The 26000-nt window shown below is 53.7% G+C and overlaps 1 protein-coding gene across 1 annotated transcript; it reads right to left on the bottom strand.

Moving 5' to 3' along the window:
* Positions 1–9039: 9039 nt before the first annotated feature.
* On the bottom strand, positions 9040–17569 carry LOC140487792 (glutathione S-transferase theta-3-like). The gene is made up of 5 exons (XM_072587049.1): positions 17348–17569; positions 16339–16426; positions 14069–14219; positions 11962–12138; positions 9040–9401 (listed from the first exon to the last, which is right to left on the bottom strand). The coding sequence occupies exons 1-5, from the start codon at positions 17457–17459 to the stop codon at positions 9195–9197; spliced, it is 735 nt and encodes a 244-aa protein (XP_072443150.1). The 5' UTR covers positions 17460–17569; the 3' UTR covers positions 9040–9194.
* Positions 17570–26000: the final 8431 nt, after the last annotated feature.

Below are 26000 nucleotides of genomic sequence, written 5' to 3'. Positions count from 1 at the left end.
AACACTCCCTTCAGAATCTAACACAGCACAGAAATACACCCTTCAGAATCTAACACAGCACTGAAACACTCCCTTCAGAATCTAACACAGCACAGAAACACTCCCTTTAGAATCTAACACAGCACTGAAACACACCCTTCAGAATCTAACACAGCACTGCAACACACCCTTCAGAATCGAACACAACACTGAAACACTCCCTTCAGAATCGAACACAACACTGAAACACACCCTTCAGAATCTAACACAGCACTGAAACACACCCTTCAGAATCGAACACAACACTGAACCACACCCTTCAGAATCTAACACAGCACTGAAACACACCCTTCAGAATCGAACACAGCACTGAAACACACCCTTCAGAATCGAACACAGCACTGAAACACACCCTTCAGAATCTAACACAACACTGAAACAAATCCATCAGAATCTAACACAGCACTGAAACACACCCTTCAGAATCTAACACAGCACTGAAACACACCCTTCAGAATCGAACACAACACTGAAACACACCCTTCAGAATCTAACACAGCACTGAAACACACCCTTCAGAATCTAACACAGCACTGAAACACACCCTTCAGAATCGAACACAGCACTGAAACACTCCCTTCAGAATCTAACACAACACTGAAACAAATCCATCAGAATCTAACACAGCACTGAAACACACCCTTCAGAATCTAACACAACACTGAAACACACCCTTCAGAATCTAACACAGCACTGAAACACTCCCTTCAGAATCTAACACAACACTGAAACACACCCTTCCGAATCTAACACAGCACTGAAACACTCCCTTCAGAATCTAACACAGCACTGAAACACTCCCTTCAGAATCTAACACAGCACTGAAACACACCCTTCAGAATCTAACACAGCACTGAAACACACCCTTCAGAATCTAACACAACACTGAAACACACCCTTCAGAATCTAACACAACACTGAAACACACCCTTCAGAATCTAACACAACACTGAAAGACCCCCTTCAGAATCTAACACAACACTGAAACACACCCTTCAGAATCTAACACAGCACTGAAAAACACCCTTCAGAATCTAACACAGCACTGAAACACACCCTTCAGAATCTAACACAGCACTGAAACACACCCTTCAGAATCTAACACAGCACTGAAACACACCCTTCAGAATCTAACACAGCACTGAAACATTCCCTTCAGAATCTAACACAACACTGAAACACTCCCTTCAGAATCGACCACAACACTGAAACACACCCTTCAGAATCTAACACAGCACTGAAACACACCCTTCAGAATCTAACACAACACTGAAACACACCCTTCAGAATCGAACACAGCACTGAAACACACCCTTCAGAATCTAACACAGCACTGAAACACTCCCTTCAGAATCTAACACAGCACTGAAACACACCCTTCAGAATCGAACACAGCACTGAAACACACCCTTCAGAATCTAACACAGCACTGAAACACTCCCTTCAGAATCTAACACAGCACTGAAACACACCCTTCAGAATCTAATACAGTACTGAAACACACCCTTCAGTATCTAACACAGCACTGAAATACTCCCTTCAGAATCTAACACAGCACAGAAACACTCCCTTCAGAATCTAACAGAGCACTGAAACACACCCTTCAGAATCTAACACAACACTGAAACACACCCTTCGGAATCTAACACAACACTGAAACACACCCTTCAGAATCTAACACAGCACAGAAACACTCCCTTCAGAATCTAACAGAGCACTGAAACACACCCTTCAGTATCTAACACAGCACTGAAACACACCCTTCAGAATCTAACACAGCACTGAAACACACCCTTCAGAATCTAACTCAGCACTGAAACACTCCCTTCAGAATCTAACACAGCACTGAAACACTCCCTTCAGAATCTAACACAACACTGAAACACATCCTTCAGAATCTAATACAGCACAGAAACACACCCTTCAAAATCTAACACAACACACAAACACGCCCTTCAGAATCTAATACAGCACTGAAATACTTCCTTCAGAGTCTCAGGAGAAAGTGAGGACTGCAGATGCTGGGCATCAGAGCTTAAAAATGTGTTGCTGGAATAGCACAGCAGGTCAGGCAGCATCAAAGGAGAAGGAGGATCGACGTTTCAGGCATAAGCCCTTCTTCAGGAATGAGGACTGTATGCCAAGGTGGAAGGAGGTTAAGGTGAGGGTGATAGGCCGGAGAGGGGGTGGGGGCGGAGTGGTTGGGATGAAGATTGCAGGTCAAGAAGGTGGTGCTGAGTCCGAGGGTTGGGACTGAGAAAAGGTGGGGGGAGGGGAAAGGAGGAAGCTGGAGAAATCTGCATTCATCCCCTTGTGGTTGGGGGGTTCCTAGGCGGAAGATGAGTTTCTCTCCCTCCAGGCGTCATGTTGCTATGGTCTGGCGATGGAGGAGTCCAAGGACCTGCATGTCCTTGGCAGAGTGGGAGGGGGAGTTAAAGTGTTCAGCCACGGGGCGGTTGGGTTGGTTGGTGCGGGTGTCCCAGAGGTGTTCTCTGAAACGTTCCGCAAGTAGGCGGCCTGTCTCCCCAATGTAGAGGAGACCACATCGGGTGCAGCGGATGCAGTAAATGATGTGTGTGGAGGTGCAGGTGAATTTGTGGCGGATATGGAAGGATCCCTTGGGGCCTTGGAGGGAAGTGAGGGGGGAGGTGTGGGCACAAGTTTTGCATTTTTTGCGATTGCAGGGGATGATGCCGGGAGTGGAGGTTGGGTTGGTGGGGGGTGTGGACCTGACGAGGGAGTCGCGGAGGGAGTGGTCTTTCCGGAACGCTGATAGGGGAGGGGAGGGAAATATATCCCTGGTGGTGGGGTCTGTTTGGAGGTGGCGGAAATGACGGCGGATGATCCGATGTATCTGGAGGTTCGTGGTAGGTGAGGACCAGTGGGGTTCTGTCCTGGTGGTGATTGGAGGGGCGGGGTTCAAGGGCGGAGGAGCGGGAAGTGGAGGAGATGCGGTGGAGAGCATCGTCAACCATGTCTGGGGGGATATTGCGGTCTTTGAAGAAGGAGGCCATCTGGTATTGTTCGGTATTGGAACTGGTCCTCCTGGGAGCAGATGTGGCGAAGTCGAAGGAATTGGGAATATGGGATGGCGTTTTTACAGGGGGCAGGGTGGGAGGAGGTGTAGTCTAGGTAGCTGAGGGAGTCAGTCAGTTTATAATAAATGTCTGTGTTGAATCGCTCGTCCGAGATAGAGATGGAGAGGTCTAGGAAGGGGAGGGAGGAGTCTGAGACAGTCCAGGTAAATTTGAGGTCTGGGTGGAAGGTGTTGGTAAAGTGGATGAACTGTTCAACCTCCTCGTGGGAGCACGAGGTAGCGCCGATACAGGGGGATGAAGGTGAGGCCTCTGCTGAGGATTGATCTTTCATCCTCAGAGACGGAGAGGTCTGGAGGGACGTCGAACTACCCTCTCGGATTAATGAATTCAACACGCAGCGATACGTCGAACAATTCTTCCGCCGCCTTCGCCTCCGCGCCTACTTTTCCAACCAGGACTCCCGCCCACCCTCTGACGACCCCTTCTCCCGCCTCCAACACACCCCATCCACCTGGACACCCCATGCTGGCCTCTTACCCGCCCTCAATCTTGTCCTTGGCCTCCTCCATCGCCAGACCATGGCAACACGACGCCTGGAGGAAGAGCGCCTCATCTTCTGTCTAGGAACCCTCCAACCACAAGGGATTAACTCAGATTTCTCCAGCTTCCTCCTTTCCCCTCCCCCCACCTTTTCTCAGTCCCAATCTTCAGACTCAGCACCGCCTTCTTGACCGGCAATCTTCTTCATGACCTCTCCGGCCTATCACCCTCACCTTGACCTCCCTCTACCTATCGCATTCCCAACACCCCTCCCCCAAGTCCCACCTCCCTACCTTTTATCTTAGCCTGCTGGACACACTTTCCTCATTCCTGAAGAAGGGCTTATGCCGAAACGTAGATCCTCCTTCTCCTTTGATGCTGCCTGACCTGCTGTGCTTTTCCAGCAACACATTTTTAAGCACCTTCAGAATCTAACACAGGATTGAAACACTCCCTTCAGAATCTAACACAGCACTGAAACACACCCTTCAGAATCTAACACAGCACTGAAACACTCCCTTCAGAATCTAACACGGCACTGAAACACTCCCTTCAGAATCTATCACAACACTGAAACACTCCCTTCAGAATCTATCACAGCACAGACACAGATCCTTCAGAACCTAACAGAGCACTTAAACACACCCTTCAAAATCTAAAACAGCACTGAAACACTCCCTTCAGAATCCAACACAGCACTGAAACAGATCCTTCAGAATCTAACACAGCACTGAAACACTCCCATCGGAATTTAACACAGCACTGAAACACTCCCTTCAGAATCTAACATAGCAGTGAAACACTCCCTTCAGAATGTAACACAGCACTGAAACACACCCTTCAGAATCTAACACAGCACTGAAACACTCCCTTCAGAATCTAACACAGCACTGAAATACACCCTTCAGAATCTAACACAGCACTGAAACACACCCTTCAGAATCTAACACAGCACAGAAACACTCCCTTCAGAATCTAACACAGCACTGAAATACACCCTTCAGAATCTAACACAACACTGAAACACACCCTTCAGAATCTAACACAGCACAGAAACACTCCCTTCAAAATCTAACACAGCACTGAAATACACCCTTCAGAATCTAACACAGCACTGAAACACACCCTTCAGAATCTAACACAGCACAGAAACACTCCCTTTAGAATCTAACACAGCACTGAAACACACCCTTCAGAATCTAACACAGCACTGAAACACTCCCTTCAGAATCTAACACAGCACTTAAACACACCCTTCAGAATCTAATACAGCACTGAAACAATCCCTTCAGAGCCTAAGGAGAAAGTGAGGACTGCAGATGCTGGGCATCAGAGCTTAAAACTGTGCTGCTGGAAAAGCACAGCAGGTCAGGCAGCATCCAAGGAGCAGGAGAACCGACATTTCAGGCATAAGCCCTTCTTTAGGAATGAGGAGGGTGTGCCAGGGTGGAAGGAGGTTAAGGTGAGGGTGATAGGCCGGAGAGGGGGTGGGGCCGGGTCAAGAAGGCGGTGCTGAGTCTGAGGGTTGGGACTGAGAAAAGGTGGGGGGAGGGGAAATGAGGAAGCTGGAGAAATCTGCATTCATCCCCTTGTGGTTGGGGGGGTCCTAGATGGACTATGAGTTGCTCTTCCTCCAGGCGTTGTGTTGCCATGGTCTGGCGATGGAGGAGGCCAAAGACCTGCATGTCCTTGGCGGAGTGGGAGGGGGAGTTAAAGTGTTGAGCCACGGGGTGGTTGGGTTGGTTGGTCCGGGTGTCCCAGAGGTGTTCTCTGAAACGTTCCACAAGTAGGCGGCCTGTCTCCCCAATATAGAGGAGGCCACATCGGGTGCAGCGGATGCAGTAAATGATGTGTGTGGAGGTGCAGGTGAATTTCTGATGGATATTGAAGGATTCCTTGGGGCCTTGGAGGAAGTGAGGGGGGAGGTGTGGGCGCAAGTTTTGCATTTTTTGCGATTGCAGGGGAAGGTGCTGGGAGTGGAGGTTGGGTTGGTGGGGGGGTGTGGATCTGACAAGGGAGTCGCGGAGGGAGTGGTCTTTCCGGAACACTGATAGGGATGGGGAGGGAAATGTATCCTTGGTGGTGGGGTCTGTTTGGAGCTGGCGGAAATGACGGCGGATGATCCGATGTATCTGAAGGTTGGTGGGGTGGTAGGTGAGGTCCAGTGGGGTTCTGTCCTGGTGGCGATTGGAGGGGCGGGGTTCAAGGGCGGAGGGGCGGTGGAGAGCATTGTCGACCATGTCTGAGAGGATATTGCGGTCTTTGAAGAAGGAGGCCATCTGGGTGGTACAGTATTGGAACTGGTCCTCCTGGGAGCAGATGTAGCGGAGACAAAGGAATTGGGAATATGGGATGGCGTTTTTACAGGGGGCAGAGTGGGAGGAGGTGTAGTCTAGGTAGCTGTGGGAGTCGGTCAGTTTATAATAAATGTCTGTGTTGAATCGCTCGTCCGAGATAGAGATGGAGAGGTCTAGGAAGGGGAGGGAGGAGTCTGAGACAGTCCAGGTAAATTTGAGGTCTGGGTGGAAGGTGTTGGTAAAGTGGATGAACTGTTCAACCTCCTCGTGGGAGCACGAGGTAGCGCCGATACAGGGGGATGAAGGTGAGGCCTCTGCTGAGGATTGATCTTTCATCCTCAGAGACGGAGAGGTCTGGAGGGACGTCGAACTACCCTCTCGGATTAATGAATTCAACACACAGCGATACGTCGAACAATTCTTCCGCCGCCTTCGCCTCCGCGCCTACTTTTCCAACCAGGACTCCCGCCCACCCTCTGACGACCCCTTCTCCCGCCTCCAACACACCCCATCCACCTGGACACCCCATGCTGGCCTCTTACCCGCCCTCAATCTTGTCCTTGGCCTCCTCCATCGCCAGATCATGGCATCACGACGCCTGGAGGAAGAGCGCCTCATCTTCTGTCTAGGAACCCTCCAACCACAAGGGATTAACTCAGATTTCTCCAGTTTCCTCATTTCCCCTCCCCCCACCTTTTCTCATTCCCAACCCTCAGACTCAGCACCGCCTTCTTGACCGGCAATCTTCTTCCTGACCTCTCCAGCCTATCACCCTCACCTTAACCTCCTTCCACCTATCGCATTCCCAATGCCCCTCCCCCAGGTCCCTCCTCCCTACATTTTATCTTAGCCTGCTGGACACACTTTCCTCATTCCTGAAGAAGGGCTTATGCCCGAAACGTCGATCCTCCTTCTCCTTTGATGCTGCCTGACCTGCTGCGCTTTTCCAGCAACACATTTTTAAGCACCTTCAGAGTCTAACACAGGATTGAAACACTCCCTTCAGAATCTATCACAGCACTGAAACACTCCCTTCAGAATCTTCCACAGCACTGAAACACTCCCTTCAGAATCTATCACAGCACTGAAACACACCCTTCAGAATCTAACACAGCACTGAAACACACCCTTCAGAATCTAACACAGCACTGAAACACACCCTTCAGAATCTATCACAGCACTGAAACACACCCTTCAGAATCTATCACAGCACTGAAACTCTTCCTTCAGAATCTAACAGAGCACTGAAACACTCCCTTCAGAATCTAACACAGCACTGAAACAAACCCTTCAGAATCTGATGGAACTCGAGAACCAGCTCCACAATTACAAAATGTGATGAAAGCAAAATTAAGTTCAGGACTGCAAAGTCCGGTGTCTGGTACTTTGTCTGATGCCAGAGTGGAGACCTTTGCGGTACTCTGCTAGTTACAGCAGAATAACGCACAAGGGCGAATGTTGGCATCGAACCAGCCTGTGAGACTGGTCAATGGCACTGCCCAGTGTGAAAGCTCGTCCAACCCACTCACACTGCTCCCCCCGTGGCTCACCATTCACAATCCAGTCCCTGTTTTATTGGCAGCATCTTGGTTTCCACAGCATCATCCTGAAGCTGGAATTCTGAGCCAGTATTTCAGTCTCACCCAACAACCTCAAACTTCAAATTGTGATCTTCTTCCCTCATGGGAATGTGTCCTTTGCATGGAAATGCTCTTAGTTTTGGAAAGTATCTCACTGCTAGTTTCCAACTTCATTTCCCGATCTGAGATTCCAAAGCTCGGTGAGCTGGAAGGTTCATTTCCAGATGTTTCATCACCCTACGAGGTAACATCTTCAGTGGGCCTCAGGTGAAGCAATGCTTTCTGTTCATATGTTTGGGTTTGTTTAGGTTGGTGATGTCATTTCCAAACATATAAATAGAAAGCAGGAATTTTCAGCATTGCTTCGCCTGAGGCCCATTGAAGATGAAGGGCTTTTGCCCGAAATGTTGATTTCGCTGCTCGTTGGATGCTGCCTGAACTGCTGTGCTCTTCCAGCACCACTAATCCATTGAAGATGTTACCTAGTATGGTGACAAAACGTCTGGAAATGAACCTTCCAGCTCAGTGAGCAAACCTACATCCAAAACCTCAACCTGAGTTACAAATCTTCTCAAACCCAGCTAATTTCAAAGCTCACTGAAACCATTCCTCCCCCCCCCCCCCCCCCCCCCCCAATTGCATTGTTTCACTCCTGACTGTACTCCTGACCCATGGGCAGGATCTGATGGGGAACACGTTTCCTGCACCAGTCACATTTGATGGAAGCTGTAATTGGATGGAGGCGGGAGGATTCTGTCCCTTGGTCAGATGGAAGATCCAGCTCAATCCAGCCAATCACAGCTCTGTCGTCCCAGCAATGAACAACAATCTGGGGACTACACCCAGTCCCCAGATCCTAGATCCTGGAGTCCAAGATAAAGTCGGTGCAGGGTACGTGATAGAGAGGCGGTGCTGAGGAAATTGGGGTTTGGACAGAGAGCCTAGTGGCGTCAGACTAATCTACAGGGGGAGGGTTTTAGTGGGAAGGGGCTGCCTAATTTGGCAGGAAGGTCCTTCAGGACAGTATTCCCTCACCCACCTGAAGCTTTGAACAGGGGTGACCATCCCCAACTCCACCCAGCCACCTCAAAATTACCGCCAACTGAGAGATGGACACTTGAGGGTGTCAACCAGGGGGAAGGATGGGCAGTCTATCCTAGACCCTGCCTGTACAATCAGGGCCGGACAGGAAGGTGACCTTGGGAACTTTACAGGCAGCCCACCTGGAAACGTGGCACTGGGTTTGGTAAAGGCTTGCCCCATGACAACTGGAACATTAATATTCTGATCGCTCTTCACCAAACGCTCCCATCACACCCCTCCCCCTTTCCGAAATGGGACACCTGCTTCCCTTGGTCTGTTTAATTCCCAAGAGCCTGATTCGATACTGCTTCCTGGGTCATGACCTGGGAACCCAATGTTCCATTGACACACTGGAGGAAACCTTTCCCTTCAACCTTTACACTGTTGTTCCCCTCGTTTATATCGGGGTGCATAACATTCTCCGTGACTGAAGTTGGAAGAAGTCAGTAAGGAACCATGTGATGACCAGGTTTAGTTGGATCTTTATTCTCTATTATCCATAGGATGAGAGCAGATTGATGTGGCTGTTCAGGATGAGAAGGATGTCGGTGGAATCAGTAGTTTTACTGCACTGTGAGGGTGAGAGTTGGGGTCTGTGTTGTGAACTCTTTGCCATTTTACTTTAAGTACTTCATGAAGTTGGTTTTGAAAGCTGCCAGGGTTTCAGGCGGGCTCTGGGACAGAGACTTGAGCATATCCAGGGCTGTGAGGACTCCTTCGTGGGTCTTATCGAAAAAATCTCTGCCGACTGCCGTCTTCACTCGATCACGCCAAGCGGTGAGTGCGGGCGAACCTTCCAATGGGTCATAGCCAACACCGAGGGGCTGCAGGGACAGGAAGAGGAGTCAGTGAGTACAGGGTAGACATCACCATGGGGCAGTAAGACACCGAAACAAACCAGACCATCTTTCACCCACTTCCCACTGGGCATCGGATCACACAGAGCCCATCATCCATGGTTATCCAGAGACAGAGACACACACACACACAGAGACACACACGCACACAGAGACACACACACTCACACAGAGACACACACACACACACTTAAACACTGACACACACACACAGACTGAGACACACACACACACACAGACTCACACAGAGATAGAGACACAGACACAGAGAGACACAGACACTCAGACAGAGACACAGACATACACCCACAGACATTCACACACACTCACATAGATGCACAGACACACACACTCTCACACAGACACAATCACACACACACACACACTCTCACAGACATACACATAATCTCATAGACAGACACACAAACTCACAGACACACTCTCACAGACACACACACAGACACACTCACACAGACACACTCACACAGACACACTCACACAGACACACTCACACAGACACACTCACACAGACACACTCACAGTTTGAACCAAAACTGAAAGAATTGCGGATGCTGTAAATCAGAAACTAAACCAGAAATTGCAGGAAAAGCTCAGCAGGTGTGGCAGCATCTGTGGAGAAAAGTCCGAGTGAATGTTTCAGGTCCAAAGTCAGTTTGAATGTGTGCGCAGTGCTCCACCTCATGGTCACGTGACCCACTAACTGCTGAGATTGGTCTTCCATCACCCATAATCCTCGACTCCCCTCAGTAATCCACCCAGCCTGTATATCACTGGATCCAATGGACAATTTAGCACGGCCAATTCACCTGAACTGCACGTCTTTGGACTATGGGAGGAAACCCACTCAGACACAGAGAGAATGTGCAAACTCCCCGTGTACAGACAGTCGCCTGAGGCTGGAATCGAACCCAGGTCCCTGGCGCTGTGAGGGAGCAGTGCTAACCACTGAGTCACCGTGTCACTCACTTGGCTGCAGGGTATTCTGTTTTTGATCATTTAATCTGTACTCTAAATAACTGGGGCCCTGGAACTGATCCCTGCAGCACTCCATTCGTTCCAGCTTGCAATCCTGGAAATGTCCCCCACCCCCTTTATCCCACAGGAATGTACACTTCTCTTGTTTAATCTTCCAAACCCTGTCCATGGGAATGGTGAATGGGGAACAAACATCGATCCCTGTGGTGATCATACCAAGGAGCACCGTCCTGGAGGTTGCCATTTTATACCCAGGGCCTGGCTGGTTTGTGAAATATTGTTTCCCCTTGTGGCCGAGCCTAGGACCAGAAGGTATAATCCCAGAATTTGGGGTTGATAGTGGGATGCTGGAAAAGCACAGCAGGAATCAGGAATCAGGATTCCAGGAGCAGGAGAATCAACGTTTTGGGCATAAGCCCTTCTTCAGGAATCAGGAAGCCTTCCTGATGAAGGGTTTTTGCCTGAAACGTCGATTCTCCTGCTCCTTGGATGCTGCCTGACCTGCTGTCCTTTTCCAGCACCACATTCTCGACTCGGATCTCCAACATCTGCAGGCCTCAGTTTGTCCTCAGAATTTGGGGTTGTCCATTTAAGACAGAGATGAAGAGGAATTTCTTTACTCAGAGGGGAGTGAATCAGTGAAGGTCTTTCCTGTAGAGTGCTATTGAGACTGGGTCGTGGAGTACACTCAGGGATGGGAGAGACCGATTTTAATCAATATGGGAATCGGTGGTGATGGGGCAAGTCAGGAAAGTTGGCAATGGTAGGATTATCCGATTACCCATGATCCCATTGAATGGTGGAGCAGATTCGATGGGCTGAACGGCCCATCCCTGCTCCGATATCTAATGATCCCAAGGATGCCCTTCAACGGGAGCTGTTTGATCTCTGGATCCTTCTCAGCTCTCCAGCGATCCAGTTGTTCTGAAACGGTTACAATCTCGAGCTCAGTGACCACCCCCCCCCCCCCCCCGCCCTCCCCCTTCCCCCCTGCTCCCCCACCCCCCCCCCCCTCCCCCACTCCCACTTTGTGGTGGTGCGTTGTACAAGTATCACCCACTTTTCAAACATTCACTCTGTGTCACTTTGCTTTAATCAAAGACCCACATGCGGACCTGGTTTTGCTCACCGAAAGAAATCCAAAGGGGAATTTTGCTTTTACAACAAAAGGCGAGAGTTTTCCCTGATAAAATAATGTTGCTTCACTTTACTCCATTTCATAGGAACGCTGTAGTTTGGGACAGCAGGAGATACCTGGATAACATGGACACTTCACCACAAAGTGAGAGTGGGAGTGGGGGGAGGGGGGGAGTGGGGGGAGGGGGGGGTGTCACTGAGCTCGAGATTGTAACCGTTTCAGAACGACTGGATCGCTGGAGAGCCGAGAAGGATCCAGAGATCAAACAGCTCCCATTGAAGGGCTCGCACAAACAGGTGAAAAGGCCTCCTCCTCCTCCTCATGCCAGAATATTTGTCACTACCTCCCCCCCCCCACCCCACACACCCCCCCAACTCTGTCAGGGACACTCACCTGCATGAGTTCAACAATGGCGACCAGGTCAGCCAGGGAGATCTCCGAGCCAGCAATGTACGGCCTCTCCTGAAGGAACTTCTCTTGGAAACTCTTCAGGGCTTGGGCCAGTTCATCCTGGGCCTCCGCCATCTTGTCTTCAGGACATGGTGCCCCCATCATGACTGGGAATAAACCCTGCAGACCCAAGAACCAGACAGAAAATCAGAAATCACAGCCCAGGATCAGAGACTGTTACTTCAGACCAGGCCTGAGGAGTAGGCCAAGGGCGTAGTCAGCCCCACAGCCTGCCAATGACTGACCGTTCAGACACACAGGCTGCGTTTGTGCGTGTGTGTTTGTGTGTGGATGTTTTGCTGTTAATGAACGGTAGCACTATTCCTGTAACTGAGTTCTCCTGTTGCTGACACCCCCTCAGCCAGCACCCAGTCCTGTTCCAGCACAGGCAACATGGGGAGGCCTCATACACAAGGCCCCGGGCTGTGGAGATTGTGTGTGTGTGTGTGAGAGACAGAGTGTGTGTGTGTGTGTGACAGAGAGAATGTGTGTGTGTGTGTGTGAGAGTGTGTGTGTGTGTGTGTGTGTGTGTGTGAGACAGAGTGTGTGTGTGTGTGTGAGAGAGACAGAGTGTGTGTGTGTGAGAGAGAGAGAGAGAATGTGAGAGGGAGTCTATGTGTGAGAAAGATTATGTGAGAGAGTGAGAGTGAAGGTTGTGTGTGAGAGAGAGAGACACACACAGAGTGTGTGTGTGAGTGTGTGCGTGTGTGAGCATGTGTCAATGTGTGTGATCGTGTGTGCGTGGGAATGTATGTTTGTGTGTGAGTGTGTGTGCGTGAGCATGTGCGTGAGCGTGTGCGTGTGGACGTTTTGCTGTTAATAAATGGTCGCACTATTCCTGTAACTGAAGATCTTTGTAAACAGAAACAACTCCCAGGAGGTTTTGTCATTTCTCCTGAGCAACAAGAAACAAGGCACGTTCTCTCCAGGGAGACCGCCCCGGGCTCAGGGAGCAATGGGATATTCGAACCGCTCTGGGGGCAGAGAGTGAGAGAGTGGGAATGTGACCAAGAGAAAACGAGAGAGTGAGAGAGACTTGTGGAACCGGTTATTGTGATGCTTCAGTCAAAGGTGTGTGAGCAATCTCTGATTACTCAACTTGATTAACCTCAGTCATCACTCACCACTCACCAAGCATTATCCCAGGACTGACGAGGGATACTAACCCTCAGTCACACGCACAACCCATTGAATGTGTGTTTCACTCTCTCTCTCTCTCTCTCCCCACCCCTCCTCTCTCTCTCCCTCTCCCCCTCCCTCTCCCACTCCCTCTCCCCACCCCACCTACCCCTCCCTCTCCCCACCCCACCTCCCTCTCCCCCTCTCCCTCTCCCCACCCCACCTCCCTCTCCCTCTCCCCCTCTCCCTATCCCTCTCCCCACCCCACCTCCCTCTCCCTCTCCCCCTCTCCCACTCCCTCTCCCCACCCCACCTACCCCTCCCTCTCCCCACCCCACCTCCCTCTCCCTCTCCCCCTCTCCCTCTCCCTCTCCCCACCCCACCTCCCCCTCCCTCTCCCCACCCCACCTCCCTCTCCCTCTCCCCCTCTCCCTCTCCCCACCCCACCTCCCTCTCCCTCTCCCCACCCCACCTCCCTCTCCCTCTCCCCCCTCCCTCTCCCTCTCCCCCACCCCACCTCCCTCTCCCCCTCCCTCTCCCTCTCCCTCTCCCCACCCCACCTCCCCCTCCCTCTCCCCCTCCCTCTCCCTCTCCCTCTCCCCCTCCCTCTCCCTCTCCCTCTCCCTCTCCCCCTCCCCCTCCCCCTCCCTCTCCCTCTCCCCACCCCACCTCCCTCTCCCTCTCTCCACCCCACCTCCCTCTCCCTCTCTCCACCCCACCTCCCTCTCCCTCTCTCCACCCCACCTCCCTCTCCCTCTCTCCACCCCACCTCCCCCTCCCATTCTCTCTATTTGGTTGTGAGTATTAATACTCTCCACATTGGACAGCAAGTCCTGCCCTAAGGTGGGATCACACCTAACGGGATATTTCATCTCAGCTTTCACAAGCACTCGTTGCTTGATACAAAAACAGAATATTGGGAATCTCTCACCTTCATCATGAAGATTTTCCCAGCTAATGGTCTCAGAGCTGTGTGCTGCCAGGCCAGATACTCGTCCACTCGGGCACGCCTCTGGAGGGCCGCTGGGTACCAGTGGTCAGGGGTCTTGTATTTACACGCCAGGTATTTGAGAATCGCCACACTGTGAGAGACAGAAGGAAGGGAGACAGTCATCCTTCACCAACATCTCCCTCTGGTCCTTGACCCCAACTCCCTGGGGCTGAAATCCCCAATGTATTTCCCAGTATCTCGGAGTCCCTGTGTTCAGCTTCTCTCAGGTCACCCACACAGTTTGTACCCTGTCCCTCCCTCCCATTCACATTCTGATGTCATTGTTCTCGAATCTGTTTTCCACCACACTCAGGAATTTTGGAAACCTCCCAACTGGGATTTTGGGACATATTATGCCAAAGGATTCTTTGTCAAATCAATCAACCAACAAAACTAGTTTGAGGAAGGTCAGACTCGTCCTTTTGGTGGAAGCACTTTGTTAATGGAATTGTCCTGATTACAGGAAAACAGCTCCATGGGCTGTGAAAATACACCTTCCAGTCTGGAGTCTTTAATGGGAAGATTTGAATCATCGGTGCAGATTTAACAACATGCAACAATTTCACCTCATAACCCTCGCCTTCTCAATCACACTTCTCTCTCTCCTTGCCCCTCTCTCTCCCTTGCCCCTCTCTCTTCCCCTCACCCCCCCCTCCCCGGTCCCTCTCCTAATACACTCTCTCTCCTCACCACATCAGCCTCTGCGTGAAGCAGCACCAATCACTCCTCCACAGCACAATTCATGGAACAGGAATAATCATACAGTCGGTCAGTGCTGAGGGAGTGCCGCACTGTCAGAGGGTCAGTGCTGAGGGAGTGCCTCACTGTCAGAGGGTCAGTGCTGAGGGAGTGCCGCACTGTCAGAGGGTCAGTGCTGAGGGAGTGCCACACTGTCAGAGGGTCAGTGCTGAGGGAGCCCCGCACTGTCAGAGGGTCAGTGCTGAGGGAGTGCCGCACTGTCAGAGGGTCCGTAGTGAGGGAGCCCTGCACTGTCAGATGGTCCATAGTGAGGGAGCCCCGCACTGTCAGAGGGTCAGTGCTGAGGGAGTGCCGCACTGTCGGAGGGTCAGTGCTGAGGGAGTGCAGCACTGTCAGAGGGTCAGTGCTGAGGGAGTGCCGCACTGTCAGAGGATCAGTGCTGAGAGAGTGCCACACTGTCAGAGGATCAGTGCTGAGAGAGTGCCACACTGTCAGAGGGTCAGTGCTGAGAGAGTGCCACACTGTCAGAGGGTCCGTAGTGAAGGAGCCCCACACTGTCGGAGGGTCAGTGCTGAGGGAGTGCCACACTGTCAGAGGGTCAGTACTGAGGGAGCCTCGCACTGTCAGAGGGTCAGTGCTGAGGGAGTGCCGCACTGTCAGAGGGTCAGTGCTGAGGGAGTGCCGCACTGTCAGAGGGTCAGTGCTGAGGGAGTGCCGCACTGTCAGAGGGTCAGTGCTGAGGGAGTGCCGCACTGTCAGAGGGTCAGTGCTGAGGGAGTGCAGCACTGTCAGAGGGTCAGTGCTGAGGGAGTGCAGCACTGTCAGAGGGTCAGTGCTGAGGGAGTGACACACTGTCAGAGGGTCAGTGCTGAGGGAGTGCCGCACTGTCAGAGGGTCCGTAGTGAGGGAGCCCCACACTGTCGGAGGGTCAGTGCTGAGGGAGCCCCACACTGTCAGAGGGTCAGTGCTGAGGGAGCCCCACACTGTCAGAGGGTCAGTGCTGAGGGAGCCCCACACTGTCAGAGGGTCAGTGCTGAGGGAGCCCCGCACTGTCAGAGGGTCAGTGCTGAGGGAGTGCCGCACTGTCAGAGGGTCAGTGCTGAGGGAGCCCCACACTGTTGGAGCTGCTGTGTCTGAAACCGTCCCTTTGTACCCAGCTCAGTGGAAGGAACAGAGGAGTATTTGATGTGCAGTATTTCCTAATACATGGCTGTGTGTGATGATGCTTCAGGAAGTGAGATGTGGGTGTGTAGGACTGTGGGAAATGATAGGTGCTACAGAAATGCAAGTCCTGCTGCCCGACATTGCACAGGGACCATCCAGGGAATGTTGTTGCTGTGGAGTCAGTTTGATTCAGGAAAAGTGGGACATGTCAAAGTGTTTGGGAACAGCTTTCACTGTCCCCAGGGGAAGTCAGTGTGTTTCGAACCAGAGTCAGCAGCAAGTACACAGCTCACTCTCCATCTCCAGGCATCCTGACCTCAGGGTCGAGACAACACCAACTACCTTACCTCTCGCACAGGGTGAAGTCTCCATCCTTTATCACCGGCACCTTTCCCAAGGGATTCACTTTCCGAAACTCCTCCGAATGTTGTTCTCCTGCACACACAGAGAGCCCCATGAGTCAGCTCCCCACTGAAATCCCCAGCTCCCACTGCCTGCCCAGCCCGAACCCTCTTCCTGTGGTTACCTCCCTCCTGCTGTCACTCTCTCTCTGCATTTACTGTCTGGATCATCTCTCTCAGATTTCTCACTCCAGGTTTTCACTGTGTTTTCCATCACTCTGGTTTCACACACACTGCCTCACTGGACCATCTCCCCACCCCCACTCTCTGTCTCTCTCTGATTTCTCTCACTGCCTGGTTTCACTCTCTCTCTGTTAAAAATCACACTTCCCCAGGTTATAGCCCAACAGGTTTAGCTGGAAGCAGTAGCTTCCTGTTGGACTCGAACCTGGTGTTGTGTGATTTTTCACTTTGTCCACCCCAGTCCAACACTGTCTCCTCCACAACATCTCTCCCTCTCTCTCTCCCTCTCTCTCTGTGGATCAGCCCTCCCTCTCGGCTCTCTCTCTGTTTCTCAGTCCCTCTCTCTGCTCTCTCCCTCCCCCACTCTCCCTGTGTGTGTGTGAGTGTGTGTGAGTGTGTGTGTGAGTGTGAGTGTGTGCTCTCTCCCTCCCCCACTCTCCCTGTGTGTGTGTGTGTGTGTGAGTGTGTGCTCTCTCCCTCCCCCACTCTCCCAGTGTGAGTGTGAGTGTGAGTGTGTGCTCTCTCCCTCCCCCACTCTCCCTGTGTGTGAGTGTGTGTGAGTGTGTGCTCTCTCCCTCCCCCACTCTCCCTATGTGAGTGTGAGTGTGAGTGTGTGCTCTCTCCCTCCCCCACTCACCCTGTGTGTGTGAGTGTGAGTGTGTGCTCTCTCCCTCCCCCACTCTCCCTGTGTGAGTGTGAGTGTGTGCTCTCTCCCTCCCCCACTCTCCCTGTGTGAGTGTGAGTGAGTGTGCGCTCTCTCCCAGCTCCTCACCTGCAATCAGCCGCACCTCCTTCAGTTCAAAGGGAATGTTGTTGTTCCTCATGAACAGGTAGACGGAGCGACAGGGCTGAGAGACCAGGTCAGCGTAAAACTGGAGGGCCATGTCAGTGGGGAATGTGGGACACAGCCTGTTCTCACTCTGACCAAGGGAGCCCAGTCCGTTCACCCTGTCCACCCGGGACTAACCCACACAGCACCAGCTGAGCACCACCCACAGGTTAGCCACGCCCACACACACACCGGGACCTGCCCACCCCCAGGTTAGCCACGCCCACACACTGAGACCTGCCCACCCCCAGGTTAGCCACGCCCACACACTGAGACCCACCCACCCCCAGGTTAGCCACGCCCACACACACACCGGGACCTGCCCACCCCCAGGTTAGCCACGCCCACACACTGAGACCTGCCCACCCCCAGGTTAGCCACGCCCACACACTGAGACCCACCCACCCCCAGGTTAGCCACGCCCACACACACACCGGGACCTGCCCACCCCCAGGTTAGCCACGCCCACACACTGAGACCTGCCCACCCCCAGGTTAGCCACGCCCACACACTGAGACCCACCCACCCCCAGGTTAGCCACGCCCACACACACACACACCGAGACCCACCCACCCCCAGGTTAGCCACGCCCACACACACACCGAGACCTGCCCACCCCAGGTTAGCCACGCCCACACACTGAGACCTGCCCACCCCCAGGTTAGCCACGCCCACACACTGAGACCCACCCACCCCCAGGTTAGCCACGCCCACACACACACACCGAGACCCACCCACCCACAGGTGAGCCACGCCCACACACACCGAGACCTGCCCACCCCCAGGTTAGCCACGCCCACACACACACCGGGACCCACCCTACTAAAGGTAGGCCACGCCCACACACACACCGAGACCTGCCCACCCCAGGTTAGCCACGCCCACACACACACCGGGACCCACCCTACTAAAGGTAGGCCACGCCCACACACACACCGAGACCTGCCCACCCCAGGTTAGCCATGCCCACACACACCGAGACCCGCCCACCCCCAGGTTAGCCACGCCCAGAAACACTGAGACCCGCCCACCCCCAGGTTAGCCCCACCCAATCCAGGTTAGCCCTGCCCACCCCCAGGTTAGGCCCTCCCACACAAGGTTAGCCGCACCCACCTCAGGTTAGCCCTACCCAACCCAGGTTAGCCCCGCCCTGCCCACACCCCCACCCACCTCCAGGTTTGCCCCGCCCTGCCCACCCCCCCACCCACCTCCAGGTTTGCCCCGCCCACCTCCAGGTTAGACCTGCCCTCATCCAGGGTAGCCCTGTCCACCACCCCCCACCTCCAGGTTAGCCCCACCCACCTCCAGGTTAGCCCCCCCCACCCCAGGTTAGCCCCCCCCACCCCAGGTGGATCCCATGCCTGTGTAAGCCCCAGCCAGCCCCTGCCTGCTCCAGGCCCATATCCCTACAAACCTTTCCTTTCCCTCTATCTGCTGTCCCTGTCCTAACCCCGTTTGTGTAACAGCCACAACATCATCACCCCCATGTACTGATCTAGGCTCAAAGCTCACCTGCCTTCCCTCGAACCCTCCCTTCCATTGAAATAAACCCACATCAGCCCATGAGAACCTATCTCTGCCTGGCCTCCAGGTCTGAGTTACTGGGCCGAACATCTACCTTCCCCTCAGTCCCTCCACTTGCTGATCTGCTGCTTTGGTTCCCAGTCCCCTCCCACTCTCGGTGAAACCCTCCTGAGTCCCACCAACAAACCTCCCGGTGACGATACTGGTTCCCCTCCAGTTTAGGGACAACCATCCCTCTAGTACAGGTCACCATTGCCCCAGATCAGGGTCCCAATGATCCAAGACCCTGAAACCCTGACCACTGCACCACCTCCTCAGCCACATCTGCCCTATCTTTCTATTCCTTGCCTCACTAGCACATGGCACTGGGAGCAACCCAGAGATCCCTACCCTCGAGGTACTGCTTTCCAGCCTCTTTCCTAACTCCCTGCATTCACTCTGCAGGACCTCTCCTCTCTTTCTGTTCATGGCGTTGGTACCAATGTGCACAATGACCTCTGACCTTGAAGAATTTGGTGTAACCGCTCCGAGCCTGGCAGCAGGAAGGCAGCACCCCACCCTGGACCCCTGAACCCAGCCAGAGAGATGCCTGTCTGTGCCCCTAACCAGTGAGTCTGCTACCACTGCCACTCTCTTGGATCTTACCCGACCCTGCTCTACAACAGAGCCAGTTGTGATGCCCCAGGCCTGGGCTGCTGCCGTTATACCCCCCGAGAGGTTATCCCCCTGACAATCCCCAAACCGGTGTACCTGTTAGAGAGAGGAATAGCCACAGGGGACTCCAGCACTGCCTTCCTGGTGGTCACCAATCTACCTGAGGGAGCACTTCCCTGTAACAAGTGTCCATCACACTCTCTGTCCCCTGTAAGCTCCTCAGTGTGTCCAACTGCTGCTCCAACCAAGCAACGTGGTCTATGAGGAACTGCCAACTGGTCACAATTCCTGAAGACATAGTCATCAGGACACGAGACTGCTCCCTGATCTCCCACAGTTGGCAGGAGCAGACAGCACTGCCCTCAAAGCCACCTCTGCCCCTTTACAAACAGGAATAGAAGTCCATCTTACCTGGGCATCAGCTTGCTGGCCTTTATCCCCAAAGCCCATGGGGTGACATTGTGTACTTCAGCGATCCACTGCTCGCTCATAGTGACTGAGCCGAATTCTCCCAGAATGCTCCTGGGTGTTGTCAACCTGCCGCCCTCCTGCCTTCACTGGCCTTGGATTCAGGTGGATTATCCCAGTCACACAGGTGGGAATCACAGGAACATTCTCATAACACACTGGAGATTGAAGGGCACATTCCCAGTCACACACCGGGAATGCCGGGGATATTCCACTGATACACTTGGGAATGAAGCAGACACTCCCAGTTCCACATTGGGAATTGAGGGCCACATTTCCAGCCGAACACTGGGAATGGGGGGGTTATTCCCAGTCACACATTGGGGATTCAGACGGACATTTTCCAGTCACAGGCCGGGAAATGAGGGAACATTCCCAGACACAAATGCAAAAATGGGGGCATTTCCAGTTGCCCGCTGGAGAATGGAGGGGACGGACTCGCAGACTGGGAATTCGGGACAACATTCCCAATCACATGGCTGGAATGAAGGGGACATTTCAAGGCGCACACTGGGGAATGTGAGGACATACCCAAAACCACGCTGGGAAGGAAGGGGTTCATCCCATTCACAGGCTGGGACAAAATGGGAATATGACGTTTCTATTTCCACGCTGGGAAGGGATGGATTCATCCCAGTCACACGCTGGGGAATAACGGGGGATGCGACCTTGCCAGATCCATGCTGGGAAGGAAGGGGTTTATCCAAGAAACACGCTGGGGAATAACGGGGGATGCGACCTTCCCAGTTCAATACTGGGAAGGAAGGGGTTCATCCCAGTCACACGCTGGGGAATAACGGGGGATGCGACATTCCCAGTTCAATACTGAGAAGGAAGAGGTTCATCCCAGTCACACGCTGGGGAATAACGGGGGATGCGACGTTCCCAGTTCCACGCTGGGAAGGAAGGGGTTCATCCCAGTCACACGCTGGGGAAAAACGAGGGATGCGATCTTCCCAGAATAATACTGGGTAGGAAGGGGTTAATCCCAGTCGCGCGCTGGGGAATAACGGGGGATGCGAAGTTCCCAGTTCAATACTGGGAAAGAAGGGTTTCGTCACAGTCACATACTGGGGAATAACGGGGGATGCGACCTTGCCAGTTGCATGCTGGGAAGGAAGGGGTACATCCCAGAAACACACTGGGGAAAAACGGGGGATGCGACCTTGCCAGTTGCATGCTGGGAAGGAAGGGGTTCATCCCAGAAACACGCTGGGGAACAACGGGGGATGCGACCTTCCCAGTTCCATGCTGGGAAGGAATGGTTTCATCCCAGTCACACGCTGGGGAACAACGGGGGATGCGACCTTCCCAGTTCCATGCTGGGAAGGAATGGGTTCATCCCAGTCACACGCTGGGGAATAACGGGAGATGCGACGTTCCCATTTCAATACTGGGAAGGAAGGGGTTCATCCCAGTCACACGCTGGGGAACAACGGGGGATGTGACTTTCCCAGTTCCATTCTGGGAAGGAAGGGGTTCATCCCAGTCACACGCTGGGGAATAACGGGGGATGCAACCTTGCAGTTGCATGCTGGGAAGGAAGGGGTTCATCCCAGACACACGCTGGGGAATTACGGGGGATGCGACCTTCCCAGTTCAATACTGGGAAGGAAGGGTTTCGTCCCAGTCACATACTGGGGAATAACGGGGGATGCGACCTTGCCAGTTGCATGCTGGGAAGGAAGGGGTTCATCCCAGTCACACGCTGGGGAAAAACGGGGGATGCGACCTTGCCAGTTCCATGCTGGGAAGGAAGGGGTTCATCCCAGTCACACGCTGGGGAATAACGGGGGATGCGACCTTGCCAGTTGCATGCTGGGAAGGAAGGGTTTCATCCCAGTCACAAGCTGGGGAATAACGGGGGATATTATCTTCCCAGTTCTAACTGGGAAGGAAGGGTTTCATCCCAGTCACACGCTGGGGAATAACGGGGGATGCGACCTTGCAGTTGCATGCTGGGAAGGAAGGGGTTCATCCCAGTCACACGCTGGGGAATAACGGGGGATACGATCTTCCCAGTTGCATGCTGGGAAGGAAGGGGTTCATCCCAGTCGCACGCTGGGGAATAACGGGGGATGCGACCTTGCCAGTTGCATGCTGGGAAGGAAGGGGTTCATCCCAGTCACACGCTGGGGAATAACGGGGGATGCGACTTTCCCAGTTCCATGCTGGGAAGGAAGGGGTTCATCCCAGTCACACGCTGGGGAATAACGGGGGATGCGACCTTCCCAGTTCAATACTGGGAAGGAAGGGTTTCGTCCCAGTCACATACTGGGGAATAACGGGGGATGCGACGTTCCCAGTTCAATGCTGGAAAGGAAGGGGTTCATCCCAGTCACACGCTGGGGAATAACGGGGGATGCGACCTTGCCAGTTGCATGCTGGGAAGGAAGGGGTTCATCCCAGAAACACGCTGGGGAACAACGGGGGATGCGACGTTCACAGTTCAATACTGGGAAGGAAGGGGTTCATCCCAGTCGCATGCTGGGGAATAACGGGGGATGCGACCTTGCCGGTTGCATGCTGGGAACGAAGGGGTTCATTCCAGAAACATGCTGGGGAACAACGGGGGATGCGACCTTGCCAGTTGCATGCTGGGAAGGAAGGGGTTCATCCCAGTCACACGCTGGGGAATAACGGGGGATGCGACGTTCCCAGCTCAATACTGGGAAGGAAGGGGTTCATCCCAGTCACACGCTGGGGAATAACGGAGGATGCGACCTTCCCAGTTGCATGCTGGGAAGGAAGGGTTTCATCCCAGAAACACGCTGGGGAATAACGGGGGATGCGACCTTCCCAGTTCAATACTGGGAAGGAAGGGGTTCATCGCAGTCATATTCTGGGGAATAACCGGGGATACGATCTTCCCAGTTCAATACTGGGAAGGAAGGGGTTCATCCCAGTCGCACGCTGGGGAATAACGGGGGATGCGACCTTGCCAGTTGCATGCTGGGAAGGAAGGGGTTCATCCCAGTCACACGCTGGGGAATAACGGGGGATGCGACTTTCCCAGTTGAATACTGGGAAGGAAGGGGTTCATCCCAGTCACATTCTGGGGAATAACCGGGGATAGGATCTTCCCAGTTCAATACTGGGAAGGAAGGGGTTCATCCCAGTCGCACGCTGGGGAATAACGGGGGATGCGACCTTGCCAGTTGCATGCTGGGAAGGAAGGGGTTCATCCCAGAAACACGCTGGGGAATAACGGGGGATGCGACCTTGCCAGTTGCATGCTGGAACGGAAGGGGTTCATCCCAGTCACACGCTGGGGAATAACGGGGGATACGATCTTCCCAGTTCCATGCTGGGAAGGAAGGGGTTCATCCCAGTCATACGCTGGGGAATAACGGGGGATGCGACCTTCCCAGTTCAATACTGGGAAGGAAGGGGTTCATCCCAGTCGCACGCTGGGGAATAACGGGGGATGCGACCTTGCCAGTTGCATGCTGGGAAGGAAAGGGTTCATCCCAGTCACACGCTGGGGAATAACGGGGGATGCGACGTTGCCAGTTGCATGCTGGGAAGGAAGGGGTTCATCCCAGACACACGCTGGGGAACAACGCGGGTTGCGACGTTCCCAGTTCAATACTGGGAAGGAAGGGGTTCATCCCAGTCACACGCTGGGGAATAACGGGGGATGCGAGCTTGCCAGTTGCATGCTGGGAAGGAAGGGGTTCATCCCAGAAACACGCTGGGGAATAACGGGGGATGCGACCTTGCCAGTTGCATGCTGGGAAGTAAGGGGTTCATCCCAGTCACACGCTGGGGAATAACGGGGGATGCGACTTTCCCAGTTCCATGCTGGGAAGGACGGTGTTCATCCCAGTCACACGCTGGGGAATAACGGGGGATGCGACCTTGCCAGTTGCATGCTGGGAATGAAGGGGTTTATCCCAGAAACACGCTGGGGAACAACGGGGGATGCGACGTTCCCAGTTCAATACTTGGAAGGAAGGGGTTCATCCCAGTCGCACGCTGGGGAATAACGTGGGATGCGACCTAGCCAGTTGCATGCTGGGAAGGAAGTGGTTCATCCCAGAAACACGCTGGGGAACAACGGGGGATGCGACCTTCCCAGTTCAATACTGGGAAGGAAGGGGTTCATCCCAGTCGCACGCTGGGGAATAACGGGGGATGCGACCTTGCCAGTTGCATTCTGGGAAGGAAGGGGTTCATCCCAGAAACACGCTGGGGAACAATGGGGGATGCGATCATGCCAGTTGCATGCTGGGAAGGAAGGGGTTCATCCCAGTCATACGCTGGGGAATAACGGGGGATGCGACCTTCCCAGTTCAATACTGGGAAGGAAGGGGTTCATCCCAGTCACACGCTGGGGAATAACGGGGGATGCGACCTTGCCAGTTGCATGCTGGGAAGGAAGGGGTTCATCCCAGAAACACGCTGGGGAATAACGGGGGATGCGACGTTCGCAGTTCAATACTGGGAAGGAAGGGGTTCATCCCAGTCATACGCTGGGGAATAACGGGGGATGCGACGTTCGCAGTTCAATACTGGGAAGGAAGGGGTTCATCCCAGTCGCACGCTGGGGAATAACGGGGGATGCGACCTTGCCCGTTGCATGCTGGGAAGGAAGGGGTTCATCCCAGAAACACGCTGGAGAATAACGGGGGATGCGACCTTGCCAGTTGCATGTTGGGAAGGAAGAGATTCATCCCAGAAACACGCTGGGGAACAACGGGGGATGCGACGTTCCCAGTTCAATACTGGGAAGGAAGGGGTTCATCCCAGTCACACGCTGGGGAATAACGGGGGATGCGACCTTGCCAGTTGCATGCAGGGAAGGAAGGGGTTCATCCCAGTCACACGCTGGGGAATAACGGGGGATGCGACCTTGCCAGTTGCATGCTGGGAAGGAAGGGGTTCATCCCAGTCACACGCTGGCGAATAACGGGGGATGCGACGTTCCCAGTTCCACGCTGGGAAGGAAGGGGTTCATCCCAGTCACACGCTGAGGAATTACGGGGGATGCGACCTTGCCAGTTGCATGCTGGGAAGGAAGGGGTTCATCCCAGTTACACGCTGGGGAATAACGGGGGATGCGACGTTCCCAGTTCCACGCTGGGAAGGAAGGGGTTCATCCCAGTCACACGCTGGGGAATAACGGGGGATGCGACGTTCCCAGTTCCACGCTGGGAAGGAAGGGGTTCATCCCAGTCACACGCTGAGGAATAACGGGGGATGCGACCTTGCCAGTTGCATGCTGGGAAGGAAGGGGTTCATCCCAGTCACACGCTGGGGAATAACGGGGGATGCGACCTTGCCAGTTGCATGCTGGGAAGGAAGGGGTTCATCCCAGAAACACGCTGGGGAATAACGGGGGATGCGACCTTGCCAGTTGCATGCTGGAACGGAAGGGGTTCATCCCAGTCCCACGCTGGGGAATAACGGGGGATACGATCTTCCCAGTTCCATGCTGGGAAGGAAGGGGTTCATCCCAGTCATACGCTGGGGAATAACGGGGGATGCGACCTTCCCAGTTCAAGACTGGGAAGGAAGGGGTTCATCCCAGTCGCACGCTGGGGAATAACGGGGGATGCGACCTTGCCAGTTGCATGCTGGGAAGGAAAGGGTTCATCCCAGTCACACGCTGGGGAATAACGGGGGATGCGACGTTGCCAGTTGCATGCTGGGAAGGAAGGGGTTCATCCCAGACACACGCTGGGGAACAACGCGGGTTGCGACGTTCCCAGTTCAATACTGGGAAGGAAGGGGTTCATCCCAGTCACACGCTGGGGAATAACGGGGGATGCGAGCTTGCCAGTTGCATGCTGGGAAGGAAGGGGTTCATCCCAGAAACACGCTGGGGAATAACGGGGGATGCAACCTTGCCAGTTGCATGCTGGGAAGTAAGGGGTTCATCCCAGTCACACGCTGGGGAATAACGGGGGATGCGACTTTCCCAGTTCCATGCTGGGAAGGAAGGTGT

This window comes from Chiloscyllium punctatum, chromosome 17 (assembly GCF_047496795.1).
Source record: "Chiloscyllium punctatum isolate Juve2018m chromosome 17, sChiPun1.3, whole genome shotgun sequence".
In the NCBI taxonomy this organism is placed as follows: Eukaryota; Metazoa; Chordata; class Chondrichthyes; order Orectolobiformes; family Hemiscylliidae; genus Chiloscyllium; species Chiloscyllium punctatum.
Note: the sequence above shows the minus strand (reverse complement) of the source record. Positions and strands in the feature narration are given on the sequence as shown.